The following is a 16,813-nucleotide window of genomic DNA, read 5'->3' as shown; positions in this document are numbered from 1 at the left end:
AGGGCCCCTTTTAAATGGGGGGGGGGGGGGGGGGGGGGGGGGGGTGTGAATAGAGATCAGAAAGGTGCCAGTTATTATAAGACAATTAAATCCCATATATGACAAAAATACAAACTGCACCCAAGCAAACAGGAAAAGGGAAAACAAGTTGCACCTTAACACAGTGATCTGAAACTAAATATCCGTGGGTATGACTGTGAATGTGTTTACATAGAATATCATGTCCTTACAGAAATGCTTATCCCCATTTGCTATGTTTATGGAAGTCTGTGTGTGTGATCTGGTTCATGCTGGAGACACGTCTCCATTTTGTTTACTTTGGGTGTCTGACTAGGGAATATAATCTTTTCTAATCTCTGTACTCTTCACCTTACTCTCATGTATCATTTCTATTGGTTGTGGTTCATCTTCACGTTTCCCATAACATCTTCCATCTCTGATTTCTATCACAGCTTCTGTGTGATTCCCTGAAATGTCAGGTAAAAGACCAAAGTATTAAACCATGTAAAATCTGAGTGAGGCCCATAGACCCACTAACCTACATCCCTCAATTAGCACCATAGATTAGCTACTGATTCAAGACATGAGCTCTTAAATAAGCAGGAAGAAGAGAAGTCAACACTGTCTAGTACTTGTTCATGTTATTTCTCCAATCTGTTCAGGTCTGCCTCTCACCTGCTTCTATTCCCAGGAGTGAAATCACTTCCTGTGTGCATTTCTGACCAGAAATACATTTATTGATTCATGCCACTTATAGTTTAAGTGCAGATATTAAATTATGGAAGACGCAATCGACGCATGTCGTGTTGTCCTGTGTCATCATGTGAACGTATGATGAATTTGTTAAAAAAAAAAAAACGGGTGAATATTTAATCGAGAAAATCATTTCGATTTTAAGGTAGAAATGTAGACAATGTAGAAATACTGTGTATTTCATATCAAATGTACAGGACGATCATTTACAGTTTTCGTGTTTGGTTTATGTGTGTTTATAAGACACGATTTTGAAATATGGGTGGCGTTCTGCACTATTGATCTGCCTGATGGGCCATGGCCATAGAGATGTTGAAACACAGGCTCTTTTTTTTAAAGACCACGTGCTTTCAATCTGTCTGGTTTGAGATGTATTTTCTCGTCTTATATTAACTTCCAGTGACAGCCAGTTCAACTCTCTTTTACAGGCTGCCCACGTGCTTGATGCGTTTCATCCCTTAATTAAGGGATAATAATACAAGATTACGTTCAAGTGTCATGTTAGATTAAGCTAAACGCAACACAGAATCAAGTATATGGTGTCTCCATTAAAAGCAGTGAGACGATTGTTTTTCTTTTATGTATCCGGTATGATGATACGATAGTTTAAATATGAAACATTCTTATCTTAGTTGATTAAATGCAGGTATACTTGTTTTGATTATCTTTGAGAGGTATGTCAAGGTTAGTAATAATGTGATCGAAGAGGTGACAAAGGGTGAAGCTCCTGTGATGCAACCTGGACATTTATTGTTTGTGCCTCATTAATTATCATGAGTGGGTTTGGTAATTGGTGCATGGTTTCCGTTAGTGATTTCGCAACTGTAAAGTGTAAAAGTAGGTGATGTGGGCTAGTAAAAGTTTCTAGGTTAATTCCAGCCTTCATTTGTTTTGCTCTTGCTTTTGTGTTAGTTTGAATCAGCATTTGTCAGCACAAGTTGCTCTTCACAATCCAATCATGCCAAGAAGTGGATTAAGAAATTGCCAATTAACTGTATTGATTTCTCAGAGCTTAACTGTAAGTCTCACTGTGTGTAAGTGAGAACCATGTAATTAAATGGTGATGCTGAGAGAGCATGTTAACAAACCAGCAGGCTGACAGTCACAAAACCTTAACACGCCACTGGAAAACAAGAGGGTATTGAAGTTTTTCTCAGTCATCTGATCACTCACAAAATGGGATTTAGTCCCGTGAAGCGAGAGAGAAAAAAGGGCATCACTCTTGTTCACGCTTATGCTGTTTCAGTCTTTTTCAAACCAATTCTGTTTCTCTGTTCTCTCTTTTGGTCTCTTTCCATTTTTCTTGAGCAAACATTTGCATTGTAAGGCTTTTCTTATCATTTACAGAATGAGCGTGTACAGGCTGTTGATTTAAATAAGAATCTTTGTGGTTGGGGGGGTTTTTCTTTGTAGTTGATTTATTTTTTCTAGTTTGGCAGCAGTGAATTCGCATAACAGTAAAATTCTGCCTTTTTTTTTACCCTCATGTTATTCCAAACCTGTATGGCTTATTTACTTCTGTGGAATATAAAAGATGATATTTTGAAGAATGTTGGTAACCAAACAGTTTTGTGGACAACTTGTGGACATTTCTCAAAATATATTTTGTTTTTCCACAGAAGAAAAATTTACACTGGGTTGGAACATCGTGAAGGTGAGTAAATGGTGATTCCTTTTAAGATTTTCTGTAGTTGTAGTTTCTAAAGTTGTATTTAATAACAACCTATGAATTGCACCTATTGGCCTCTGATTGAGGTTGATCCTTTCAATAAATCATCATTATGGTACTTACATAATTCAGAACCTATTGGTTTGCAGTAATGCAAATTGCGAGGATTTCCTTTGAAACCTTTCTCTTATGTCATTGGTTTCTCATCCGAGTAACCTCACCCTTTCAGTTTTTTTTATATCCCATAAGGCAATTTGTCAGATTTAACTCCATTTAACAGGGGATTTGTGTAATTTTTCCTTTTTTAAAAAAAGTTTGCATAATTAGATGAGTCAGTGCTCTTAATAACTGCCAAATCAAGGTTGAGACAAAGATTGCTTGAAACAATATGTTATTTAGCAAAGAGCAGAAATGTGTGACCATTAATGACATTTGAGGCAAAAGGTTTGAGCTTTCAGCTAACACTGTGTTGACACTAGATGCGAATGATGCGATGCAACAAAAGAGAATCCATTATAATCAGTGATTTTGGATGAGGTGCGGCAAAACCCCAAAAGTAAACTGATGTCCTGTTCTATTTCTGACATACTCCAAGTGCTCACGCTACTTCTGACATGCATGACAAGTAAATTTGTGACGGTTGCAATTTTATACTTCATGCGCATGCTTGACATATGTGCTATTATAGCACCTCACAAAAATGCACAGAGCACGCTTATAATTTGTGACATCCCTTAGAAGTAAAGTGTACATTGAAGTAAGTTGTGTGGGAATCTGTTCAGGGTGTGACCCTTAAAAAGAATGTTCCCACAGTCATTCCTGCCTCCTCTTGCTTATGGGTCATTGTCAGTATAGACTGACAAACGTGCCCCTTGACTAGTTTCAGATGTGAGAAAGACCACATAAAAGACATCATAACCTAGTATTTACTAGGGATGCACCGATACTGGTATCGGTATCGGGCCCGATACCGGTCTCCTGTACTCCTACTGGTTAAAATGCCCTGATACCAAACGCCGATACCACACAGCATGTGATAAGCGCCATATTCAAACAAATAAACACCGACAACAGACAGCAGAAAGGAGTTAAGGATGTCTACTACGAAGTATATGTATGCAATGAATATAATGTTAAACATTCAGTATTAACGCCTGTATAGCTGATGTCCGCGAGCTGATAAACAACGCACGCGGAGTGGATTGAGTGCACGGCGGCGCAGATGCGCAAGCTTGTCGAGTGAACATATCTTTCTCACAGACATCACTGGAAAGTTTGTAGTTCGGTCGGATATGTAAAAAACAAGTAAGTAAAACAATGCACATGTTACTTAATGGTAGGGAGAGAGAGAGAGAGAGAGCGCGTAGTTCTGTTGCGTGATCTTTGATGTTCGCTCACTGAGCACACGCATTATTTGGATTAAAACAAAATCGTAAAAATAAGACGATTCATAGGGGCATTCACTATAAACATAATTTATTTTCAACCTTAGGCATACACGACTTTCTGGTGAAAGTGAAACTAGCAGCCTGTGTGAAATGCTAGGCTGTACTATTCTGCATCAGTACAAATACGTGCTCGCATTGCGCGTGTTTTGCTTGCTTGAGTGTTTCTGCATTATATGAGTGGTTTTGGAATATACAGTGGGTACGGAAAGTATTCAGACCCCCTTAAATTTTTCACTCTTTGTTATATTGCAGCCATTTACTAAAATCATTTAAGTTCATTTTTTTCCTCATTAATGTACACACAGCACCCCATATTGACAGAAAAACACAGAATTGTTGACATTTTTGCAGATTTATTAAAAAAGAAAAACTGAAATATGCTCAGTATTTAGTAGAAGCACCCTTTTGATCTAATACAGCCATGAGTCTTTTTGGGAAAGATGCAACAAGTTTTTCACACCTGGATTTGGGGACAAAGGAATAACAAATGGTTTGTCTATTTTTTACTAATTTTTAAACAATTATTTGCTACTATCATAAAATTAATCTTTTATGAGAAATGATCACTGGTGGTTTTTCATCAAATCAAATGATAATGAAGTCATTATGATGTTACATACTTGCCATCAGCTTTTATAAGCAAAAATGTGCACTGCATTCATAACTTCTGCATTTTGTATGACAAACTCAAAAAATTTTTAGAATGACCCTTGGCCTACCATAATGTTGAAACAACAGCATTTAGGCAGAGGGTGATTTAACTGCATTTGAACTGATTTAACTATATATTGGAACCGTATTTTGCTTTAGTGTGCGATGCCCTTTTTAGTGACTTGCTTTGAATTTCATGTGTGGTTGACCTTAAAAAATTACATGGAAAGCAGACAACCCAGGTCACATGATCTTGACCGCATGTCTTTTAAAAATTTGGCTGACGATGTCCTTGATGGTGCCTTTTTTTGTCACAAGATAGTGGCTTTTGTAAGTGTCTCTTTTGTCAGATGGATCTATAACCTGTTTGATTCAGTCTATAAAGTTTACCCTTTATATCGATTTTTTTTTAAGCTCTCTCCTCCACAGTTAAAGTTCCTCCAAAAATGAAAATTTGTTTAGCTAAAGTTTACCTGAAATTTAGCATTACATCACTTGCTCACTAGTGGATCCTCTGTAGTGAATGGGTGCCGTCAGAATGGGTCCAAACAGCTGATAAAAACATCACAATAATCCACAAGTATTCCACACGACTCCAGTCCATCAAACAGCATCTTGTGAAGCGAAAAGTTGCGTGTTTGTAAGAAACAAATCCGTCAAGGCATTTTAACTTTAAAGCCAATATTCTATAATAATGTTTGTTCCTCCACTCTAAAAGTCCATCCTCTGTTGTACTTTCACATCAAAATCCACTGACATATTAGTTTGGAATTTGGGCATATTTCTTTTACTGGAGAAAGAAATATTGTGGATAGAGGATTTTAAGTTAGTCTTTGAGGTTTGTTTATTACAGACACACCGCTGTTTCTTCATAAGACTTTTGTGATGTTGTATTGTGATGTTTTTATCAGCTGTTTGGATTCTCATTCTGACGGCACCCAGAGGATCCATTGGTGTGAAAGTAATGTAATACTAAATTTCAAAGAATCTGTTCCAATGAGGAAATGAACTCTTATACATCTTGGATGGCCTGAGAGTGAGTACATTTCTAGTACTATTCCTTTAAAGTTTCATTTAGTGAAGTTCAGACTTAAAACACTGTTATTTTGACTTCAATCAGCCTGAACACCATTTAATCGTGCCACACCTCTTGAGATCTTTTATTTGATACACACCTCTATAAATTTGCGTTGCTGTGCTACAGTAAATCTGGGGCAGACTAGATTCAAGCCCTCACTCTTCTGCTGACAGAAGCTCTTCAGATCCCCCTGTTGAGTCAAATGCCCCCCTTCTTTCCCGTGGGTTCCCTTTGTGTTTAATTGATGTGCATCCAAGAGACCCAGTGGATATATTCATTTCTAAAGGAATTTGTAATTCTTTGATATTCACTGTACAGAAACTCAATAGTTTGACCTGCACTCCCCTGTGGATGTGTGCTGTGATGCATAAATCTCCTCATCTCGCAGGACCGGGGCAACTGTCCTGTGGTGTCAGGCTTCTATAGTGCTGTGCTATTGTCACTAATTTCACCTCACCACTGAGAGGGCTAATTAAACCGCATATTTGAGTGAATTAGCTGGTAAGGAAGAATGTGTTGTCATGGGTGTGGAAAGGTCGCCTCTTTCTGGGGGGGGGGACCAGGCATGTAATTTAAGTGAAAAACCGTAATAATGACTGTGCATTTTTTTTTTTTTTTGTTACTTTTTAATGGCAAGACCAACAAATAAAGTCATTTATATAATATTTTATACAGATTCATTTATACTATTTGAAAAATTTCAGTGTTAATCAAGAATGATGACTGAGGCACAAATGATTACTTTTTAATGGCTAAGAACAACAAATATAAATGTTTTTATAAGTGTTATTCATTGTTTATATACTATTACAAAAATTATTGCCACTTTGAATTGGCTTTTACATTTATACGTTCTGTTTTCATTTTAATTTAGTTCATGTTTTTGTAATTTTGTCATGTGCATTTGTCATTCATATTTTTTTTCATAATTTAACTAGCCTACTTCTGCTGATTTCAGTTTGTTTTGCACCATTTAATAATTTAAGTTTTCGTCTAATATTTATATTGTATTCTATTTAACCTTTATTTTAATTACCGATAACTATTTTAATAGTCTGTTTTAGTTAACTGTAACAACACTGAAATTAGTGAATGTGAACGAAAAAAATTGTTTTAATGTTCTTTGTTGAATGTTATTGTATAAATAGTTTCTTGTTTTACTTATGAACAATATACAATATTACAATAAAGCCAAAACAGAACAGATTATTCAAATATTATTTGAAGAATATTTTGTTATATTATGTTAAGGTACAGTTATATTTTTAGTACAAAATGTTTTTTTTCTATCTGATATTATAATATTACAGAAACATTTCCGGTTGAAGCCAGAATTAGTTCTACAGCAATTTTCCCAATAAATATTAAAAACCGAAAGCTGACAATAGTGCCAGAAAACCAGTGAGTGAGTTAAGGACAACAGTAGCGATAACAATTCCCTTGAAAGATGCAAAGTGTATATTGACTATTTATATGTACCTTGCACATCATATTTCTTGCTGTTAAAATATGTGTTGTAAGATTTTTATTTTCTCTGTAGCACCATCTTGTGGACACTTGTGGGGCTTCTTGGACCCTAATTTTAAAACCTTTGACTCAGGGAAGAGTAAGTCACATTATTCAGCATGATCTTAGCAAGACTTAAGAGGAAGTTTGGGAATGTATAAATGCGGAGTTTGAAAATGTGAGTAAAATCTGATAAAAGTTTTGTTTGTCACGGGTGACAAGTTCCTCTAAACAAGCTAATGACAGAGAACTAGATAGTTCAATCAAGTCTCTGGACTGATTGTTTCATAAAACTAGTTTACCAAATAAGCCAGGCTTATATCAGTTAGTCTGACTTATTTTGAACCAAATCAACTGAAAAAAGAAGTCAGACTAAGGGTGCTTTCACACTAGCACTTTTGGTGCACACCCGGGTTCGATTGACGTCAGAGTTCGGTACGTTTGGATGATGTGAACGCTGTCTTCCGAACTCGAGTGCGCATCCGCGAACCGTACCCGGGTCCGCTTAAAAAGGGTGGTCTGGGGTACGGTTCAAGTGAACTCTGGTACGGTTCGCTGCTGATGGAAACGCATTCGTACCAAATCGCAGAAGTGAACCGCTATTAATGACGTATTATTTGAAAAAAATGTGTGTGTGTGTGTGTTTCACTCACTATCTTGACAAGCGTGACTGACGCGCTGCAAGCAGAGAGCTGTATATTCATATATTCAGAGTTTATTTATTTAAATGAATGTCTCAACATTTATCTGCCAGATCATTTGGTGCAGCATTCAGACAAGATCCCATTTAGTTGTAGTCATATATTTAGTCACTTTCAGTTTCAGAAGGATGCCCAAGCTTCTACTTCACAACAACTGTGCAGAGGACATGATTTTACCCATAACTCCATGTGGCAAAGAGTAGATTTGCATGAGGAGGTCCATAAGTTGCTGTTTGAGATTGGGTCTTCATGTGCAGTAACATTTACTGTTGTTATTCAGCAAATCTTGCGCACAAACTCCAATCAGTTTAGGAATATTTTGAGAGACAAAAAAAAAATTCCCACACAGATTTCGCAGCTGATTCAGGTCCTCCATACTAATCGAGTTCTCGTGAAAAGGGAAGACGTGGTAGTGATGAATCACTGATTCTGTCTGTGAAAGTTTTCAGAATAATAATTTGATTTCATAGTCTATGAGAATTAGTAAAATTATGGGAAATACCCGCAACCCTGCACCAAAATTCAAGCCCGGTTTAAACGAGTACAAGGATGAGTACAAATAATTGTCTGTGGCAATCAACTGCATGCTAAAAATGTTGTTGGTAGAGCTTAACTTGTTTTAAACTGATGATATTTGTTTAAGCTTTGCTTATAGGCAAGCACGTTCAAAATATCAGCATGCTAATTAAACAACATACTTTGAATAATCAAATAGAAATGTTTGTGGCAAAATGGCTTGTGATTTGTATTTTGGCTGCTAATTAATGCCCGTCTCCTCTATCTTTCTTTTTGTCAAACCTCATTCCTTTTCCATTTCCCTACCTCTTTTCTTCTATCTTTCTCTTTTCCACCCTCTCTCTATCCTTCTCTTCTCCCAGTTTAACCCCTCCCACACAGATGCTTCCGGCCGACCTGATTGGTGGGAGTGATGTGTGAACTAGGTACTCATTTCTTTACTGTCCCCAGCTGCACTAGGACACCTGATTTCCAAATAAAAATCAATAGAATGTCACAGAGATATCTATTATCAACTCTACTTGCTCAGTTAAATGTAAATAATACGTTTGATTTAAAATCTGTGTAAAGGCAATTCAAAGAATCGTTTCTAAACCCATTTTGAATGTTAGAAATATATTGCTGAAAACACATTACAAAGACTGTGAAATTGTGGCTTTAGACCATTAAACAGTTTTTCACCATTTTTTTTGTCCCTAACACTATAATAACTGGAGCGCATTAGCATCAGTGGTTTGCCCGCTCGATCGCGAGTTACTGTCTTTACCGTTATTTACTACTGCCTACAGTTTGCTAGTTAGCAATGCCTTGGTCACGTAAATGCATATTACCTGGTTGGTTCAGGTTGTAGCGGTATTTAACAGTTGAGAGAGGTGGCAGCTTTCCTGTCAGTGGGTGTGGTTTCAGTGCAGACACCGGACACGCCCCCAGCGTTTTAGGCGTGTATTTTTTCAAGATTTTAATAACTTATTTTATTTACTTGGCTATTTTATAATTTGGCTGGTTGGTTAATAACACATTTATCTGTGGTGTGACAAACTCGGAACACATTTAATATTACTTTACACAGAATTTAAGACAACAGCAACTCTTTAAGGCAATATCTAAAATGATAGTAAATGTGAGATCACAATTGACCATTAATTTAAAGATTTAATTTTTTGCCATTTTAAGTATTTAGACCGAAAGCGAAGTGGGAGAGAGCGAGGGGCGGGGGGGGATTGGGAAAGGTTCGCGAGGCGAAACTCGAACTCAGGATACCCGAAGCTCAACGGCGCTGTAAGTCGGCTTGCTGCCCACGAGGCTATTGGCGCTGACACAATTGATCATATTATTAAAAAAAAGGTTGTTCCAAGAAAATATCTTCATATATTGGACATAATGGCAATGTTATGATTTTAAAGGAATAGTTACCCCAAAAATGAAAATTCTGTCATTATTCACCCCACTGTGCCACGCGGATACGCTGTTTACGTCATTTACGCTTTGATTTGAACGAAAACCACATTTCCGCGTGGCACAGCTGACACAAAACGGCATACGTAATTTACGTTCAGTTGATACTCTTCAAAATGGCGTTAAGGTGACGCGGAGGAGACGAATTGTTGAATAAAGTCGTTTTTTTTTTTTTTTGCTCACAAAAAGTATTCTCGTAGATTTGTAAAATTACAGTTGAACACCTGATGTCACATTGATTATTTTACCGATCTCCTTGCTATGTTTCTGGACGTTGATCATGTAAGGACCCTTGCTGTCTATGGGAGATCAGAGAGCTCTCCGATTCCATCAAAAATATCTTAATTTATGTTCCGAAGATGGACGGCTGTCATTAGGTTTGGAACAACATGAGGGTGAGTAATTAATGGCAGAATTTTCATTTTTGGGTGAACTATCCCTTTAAATTATGAGAATGAAATTAAAGTTCCATTTTGGTTTTAATGAATTGAAGGCAACCTGACAATCAAGCGTTAAAAAGTGTTTAAAATATGTCTGACCGGTTATATGGTGGTTGAATGAATGAATGAGGAAATTAAAAAAAAAGTAATATATCACCGTATCCTAACTATGTTGGATACAAAACTATAATAACTGATCATAATACTAATCTATTATAATCTAATAATCTATTAACATTCTACTAAATATCTGATCTACATCCAAGTCAACCAAGTCAATGTCAAAATATCTTGATGTTTTGTGACTGTGGCTAGTTTGGACACGTGTAGGAGTCTGGCTGTCATTAGGTTTGGAACAACATGAGGGTGAGTAATTAATGGCAGAATTTTCATTTTTGGGTGAACTATCCCTTTAAATTATGAGAATGAAATTAAAGTTCCATTTTGGTTTTAATGAATTGAAGGCAACCTGACAATCAAGCGTTAAAAAGTGTTTAAAATATGTCTGACCGGTTATATGGTGGTTGAATGAATGAATGAATGAATGAGGAAATTAAAAAAAAAGTAATATATCACCGTATCCTAACTATGTTGGATACAAAACTATAATAACTGATCATAATACTAATCTAATATAATCTAATAATCTATTAACATTCTACTAAATATCTGATCTACATCCAAGTCAACCAAGTCAATGTCAAAATATCTTGATGTTTTGTGACTGTGGCTAGTTTGGACACGTGTAGGAGTCTGGCACGGCATGTGCAGCACTTAGGGGGGTTTTGTGGACCCAGATGGCTTTTAGATACCAAGCAGATGTGATTGTCCTGGAGTTCAAGGCTGCTGCAGGATCATGGGAGATATTAGGGGGATGCAGCCATTGGTGGTGCACTGACGCATCTAATCATTGTCATTAATAGGGAGGGTGCTGGCCCGAGGCCACAAGAAAAGTAAACAGGACTTGATGGTTACCAAAATCATCAGTGTCCACTGATAAAGCATTCTGACCTTCACCAGTCACTCGCTGTCTTTCTTTCGCTTCTCACCTATCCTATCTTCATCATCCTATTTCCCCCTCATTTCTCTGTCCTCCAACTTTCTTTTTTCATCTCCTTAAACTTTATTATTTTTTACCTCGCCACATTTAAAAAAAAAATACTCTTTTGCTTGTGTCCATAAATGTAGATGTTTGATCACGCATCATTGTTATGTAAGTGGTCGTTTGAGTCCAAAACCACACTGTAAAGTGTGGGATGTGATTTTTATACACCGTTATTCATTTAATTAATGGTCTCAGATCTGGATTTGCTTTAAGTTTCCATTTCATTGCATAACTTATTAATCCGTTCATTCTGCCTTTGCCTCCATAAAATGAGTGTGAAGTACTCCGTTTTTATTTAACAAAAAACGAAGGGATGATTTTTAGGTAATTATATTGGTTTATGACTATATGGATTATCATTTTATTTTGTGGAATGATTACAGGAAGTCTTCAGATGAGCACTTTCATTTCATTATTCATTCATGAATAACATTGCTCTGTTTTCTAACCCCAGATGACCTGGCTGGCCAATCAGTGGAGCATGAGAGTGTGCTGACAGCCAGAGCAGCAGTGTTTCTACCAGAGCGTGAGAGGGAGTGGAGGAGAGGAACAGATCCAGAGGGAGAGGAGGAAGAGGCAGAGGAGCAAAGGGGAGGAATGGGTGTTGGTAAAAACACCACCTCCAAATCCATGGACTCCGCCGCAGAGCCTGGCAAATATGAAGAGGAGAACAAACACAGTGCACACTCCTATCCCATCCCAGTGAGTGTGTGTTTGTCTGTGTAGAATGATGCTAATCATAGGGTCAGAAACAATGCCTTCTAGCCTGTTATTACAGTGACTCTACAGGACACTGTGGTCACATGTACTTTAAGCAGGACAGTGTGGTGTGTAAATAGCTACTTTAAATATGTGCCATTTAAAAGCTGAATTTTCAGAATTTTCTGTTTCAAGTCTCCGTAAGCTACAAGGAATGACAAACAACTTATTTATAGTCATGGTATGCATAAGGTTTCTTTTGAAGATACACACTCAAGTCATAAATATAATGGTGACACTTCACAGTAGGGTTGTAAATGCACTACTTTTCAAATGTTTAGGGTTTATTGCAGCAAGGATACATTACATTGATCAAAAGTAACAGGAAAGACATTTATGATGGTATAAATAAATGCTGTTCTTTTGATCAAAGAGTTCTAAAGAAAGTGTCTCAGTTTCCACAAAAACAGTAAGCAGCACATCTGTTTTCAACATTGTTAATAATATGAAATGTTTCTTGAGCAGCATATTAGAAGGATTTCTGAAGGATCATGTGACCGTATAGACTGGAGTAATGGCTTCTGAAAAATCAGATTTACCATCACAGGAAAAATAATTCTTATAGAAAACAGTTATTGTAGTTGTATGCAATATTACTGTTTTTACTGTATTTTGATCAAATAAATGCAGGCTTGGTGAGCCTTGGAACTATCCATTTTATCATAATACATTTTTAATACTGCAACATTTCAAGTTGTATTATAAAATTACATTAATTAATCTATTATGAACTAACAGCAAAGAATAATCGCTTTATAAATTAACATTGTAAATGTTATAAACATTACCATTAACAAATGCTTAAATAATTCTACCCAATTTTAACAAATAATATATTGTAAAACATTACTAATTTAATTATACAGTTTGTTTGTGTTTGTAACATGAGCACCTCGTGTTTGCATTATCTCACCACTGCAGGAAAGGTTTTTCTAAAGATGAAACAAACCGATCAACCTATAAGCAGCTGCTGATTTTTGATAGTGTTTTTGTTGCTAAGCATGCATATTTAAATAAAGCATGTCAAGAGATTAGAGACATGCTGTTAGAAATTATCTTTTTAAAGTGTCTTTTTTTCACAGAAGTGACCCTTTATCAGTCAGTTCATTATGGTCTGCTCTATGTAGCTTTATCTGTTCACTCATTTAAAAAGTGTCAAGACTCAAGTTTTCCTTAGTCATGCCTAACACTCCCTTAAATGCAATTACTTAACAAACCATGTCTTGTAACATTTATGTGTATTATATCATTCTTTTTAAATTGATGATGAATCAATTCTTTTCTAGTCCCCTTGCTGAGTCATTTCTGTATATAATAATTGTTTGAGGTTGTTTGAAAGACCGTTTTGCAGCCATCTAAATCTTCTGTCTAGTATGATGTATTTAGAAACCACCAAAAACTCCACTACTTTAGAGCTAATCCTCGTGTAATCCTTGTTTTGGTGAACTCTTCCCTACATGAGTGTGGTCACTTACTGTATCCTCATAACCCTGTCTCTGAGAGCCCTGGTGAACTTTAGTGGACTGATATGTTTTGCCAGTGAGGGGATGTAATATCATGATGTAAGGTAAAACTATGCGCTTGTCACTGAAACCCTGGCATTTGAATTTGGCAAATAGAACCAAAGCAAAGCTTCTGGAAGCTGTGCCAAACTCACCTACATAATGTTTGATTTCTTGCCAAGATGCCCGCATTCACTTTTATCCTTTGTCATGACAGTAGACGGGTTTGCAAGTAGTGTCACCTGTTTTTTTATTTTGTTACTTGTAAATATGTGATGTTTGCACATTTCTGTGTATTTGACAGGTGGTTAATGGTGTCGTGCAGACCCCCGGAGATCAGGACGCAGAGGACACGCAACTCATGGCCATTTATGCAAAAGACAGCCAGACTGAGGACAAAGTGAGTTTTTTGTAACTCTTTTAGTACTGTTAGAAATTACATGCTTCGCCTTTAAATCAAGGGGCTGCTCGTACCAGTCATGCTTATCCATGTTAAGCCCTGTTCTGTAATGGCTCAGTCATTATGACTCTACACTTTTCCCCCACAGAGGGAACGGGATTTGGGAGGTCACAACAACCAGTGGAATTTCCTCAGTGTTCGCCTCTAATACAGCAATGCTAATGCAACACATTGGGGTTCATTTTTTAGTCTGTCTCTCTGGTTCTGTGTTCTCACTAATATTTGTCAGAAATTAGAATTATTTAACTGGTAGTTGAATTGTAACAAATAACTGTTGCGTCTCAGAATAAAACTTTGAAAAACATAGACAAGACTTTTATGGCTGTAGTGTATCTTTGCACTGTTTTAATTAGTCGAATTGTTAAAACAAGTATGTATTTTCCATTACAACATATTTAAGATGTAACAGAATAACTCTGATAGTAATGTCTTCTATCAATTTTGAGTTTATTTAGCAGTTTGAGTTCATTTCAGGATAATTGCATATAGAGGAACTGATTTCCTGCTGATGCCGTTTGAATTGCCAGCAGTTTTGCTGTGTGTGTGCGTGTTTGTGTGCTGATGCTGTTTATAGCGTATAGCTCTCACTCAGCTTCTCTGTAATAGAGATTGGTTACCATAGGAACAGCCCAGAGCCTGAATCCCATGTGTCTTGTTTCCTCTCCCATTCAGTGCTCCATATCAGAGACTGTGGACAGTACAGACAGCATAGACGCAAGGAGAATGGACATGATATACACCATAGAGGACACACCACCTTGGTACCTGTGTGTGTTCCTAGGTTTACAGGTACAAACACATGCACAGCCACATGTTGACATACTGGCTTGAGCATTCAAGTGTAGTGTGATGTGCCCCAGATGTTTAAGATATTCATATACCAACAATGACTCAACTAAGGGTTTATAGCAGTGACTAGATCTAGAATTTACAGCAGTAATGCTCGAGTTTGAAGCAGTAACCCTCACCTTTACAGCAGTGACCTCTGAGTTAGAACAAGTGGCCACTGAGTTTGAAGCAGTGGCCTCCAACTTTACAGCAATGAACTCTAAACTTTCAGCAGTGAAACTAAACTTTACAGCAGTGACCCTGAACTTTACAGTAGTGACACTTATCTTTACAGCATTGGACATCGAGTATGAAGCAGTGGCCCTTAACTTTACAGCAGTTAAACCTTGACTTGGAAGCAGTAACACTCAACTTTACAGCAGTGACCCTTGACTTTAAATCAATGAATCCTAGACTTAGAAATCTAGACTTTACAGCAGTGACACTCATCTTTACAGCATTGACTATCAAGTTTGAAGCAGTGAAACCTTGAATTTGGAAGCAGGGTGCTTAACTTTAGAGCAGTAACATTCAGTCTTATAGCAGTGACCCTCAACTTCACAGCAGTTAATCTTGGATTTTAAAGCAATGAGCCTCAACTTTAAAGTCTAGTTTCACTGCTGAAAGTTGAGGGTGACCATTTCAAAGCACTGACACTCAACTTGAAGCAATGGCCCTATAATTTACAGCAGTGACCCTTGACATTGAAGCAGACTAGCGATTTGATGTTCTCCTTTACAGAGATAACCGAGATAAAATTACTGGTATTTTTTTTCTTTCCACACCATTCTTCCTTTAGCACTATCTTACCTGCTTCAGTGGAACTATCGCTGTGCCCTTCCTGCTTGCTGAAGCCATGTGTGTGGGATTTGACCAATGGGCAACCAGTCAGCTGATTGGCACCATTTTCTTTTGTGTGGGCATCACCACCCTGCTGCAGACCACCCTTGGCTGCCGGTAAGTGTGTGTGTGTGTGTGTGTGTGTTTGTTAAAGCAAGGTTTAGAATGTGTTCCAGACACATTGTGCCATGGTGACAATGCAAGATACAGGTTCGCATGCAGCCTGCGTAGTGAATCCCAAGCAATGCTCCACTGTCGGTGGAGTTTAATTAACTTACAAGTAAGCTCAACAGTTTACTTATACCTTTTATATAACTTTTTTCAGAACCCTTTATTCTGATCAAAGAATGTAAAAGAATTCAGTCTATGGCAGAAATCCATGTTGTAGTGTTATGTGTGTGGGTGGTTTTATTGATTACTTTCAGGATGTTAGATTCAGGCTTAGTTTGCAAGTGCACTTAAGTTCAGCAAGTATTGCTTCTACTTCACACTCCTTTTGTTCACTTCCAGAAAATATGGTAGAGAATATGATAACATCTAGAACATTCTGACCACAGTAAAGACAGCTGTGGAGAATCTCGGCTTGTCATCTTAATTGAAATTATGTAGTGATTGTGGGATATTTTTCAGCCAAGCTGTGTATAAAAATTGAATGCCTGTTCACAATGTAAGAACATTATTAGCACATTGTGATGTACAGAATATGTTGAACATTGCATCACTCTGCCTCACAATGGTGAACTTTCCATATTTGGTTTTGCACAAAAATGGCTTAAAAGAACATCTCCTTGTCTTCTTTTTTGTTTTTTACCACTATTTATTTATTTATTTTATTGTCAGTTTTTTTTTTTTCAGTTGTTCCTGCACCTTACAGTACATTCTGTTATTTTGCTCTCTTAAAGGTCCCATATTTTACACCTTTCTGGAGTTTTATTTTAGGTTTTGATGTCCTTAAGAATATATATTTGTGTTATAAGTACCAAAAACCATCTCAATATATTTTTACAGCTCCTCTCTCAGGAGCTCTGCTGAGAACAGGTTGATTTTGGCCTGTCTAATTAATATTCATGAGCATCTCTTCTGATTGGCCTGTTGTTTTCTG

General features: G+C 37.0%; 1 protein-coding gene across 2 annotated transcripts in view; it reads left to right on the top strand.

Annotated features, from left to right (window-relative positions):
- The first annotated feature begins 2,363 nt into the window (after window positions 1-2,363).
- Window positions 2,364-16,813, top strand: part of LOC107553837 (solute carrier family 23 member 2) — a 24,567-nt gene continuing 10,117 nt past the window's right edge. The window contains exons 1-6 of one of the 2 annotated variants that reach the window (XM_016236153.1): window positions 2,389-2,407; window positions 8,685-8,747; window positions 11,777-12,024; window positions 13,888-13,983; window positions 14,716-14,832; window positions 15,671-15,828. In XM_016236153.1, the coding sequence (XP_016091639.1) occupies window positions 8,735-8,747; window positions 11,777-12,024; window positions 13,888-13,983; window positions 14,716-14,832; window positions 15,671-15,828 (632 nt within the window). In that variant the 5' untranslated portion in view covers window positions 2,389-2,407; window positions 8,685-8,734. Of the gene's footprint in view, window positions 2,408-8,684; window positions 8,748-11,776; window positions 12,025-13,887; window positions 13,984-14,715; window positions 14,833-15,670; window positions 15,829-16,813 lie in introns of both variants that reach the window. The other variant, XM_016236154.1, reaches the window with a different exon arrangement.

This window comes from Sinocyclocheilus grahami, unplaced genomic scaffold (genome assembly GCF_001515645.1).
Source record: "Sinocyclocheilus grahami isolate Dianchi unplaced genomic scaffold, SAMN03320097.WGS_v1.1 scaffold482.1, whole genome shotgun sequence".
Lineage (NCBI taxonomy): Eukaryota > Metazoa > Chordata > Actinopteri > Cypriniformes > Cyprinidae > Sinocyclocheilus > Sinocyclocheilus grahami.
The sequence above is the reverse complement of the archived record's forward strand: the minus strand, read 5'-3'. Positions and strand labels throughout refer to the sequence as shown.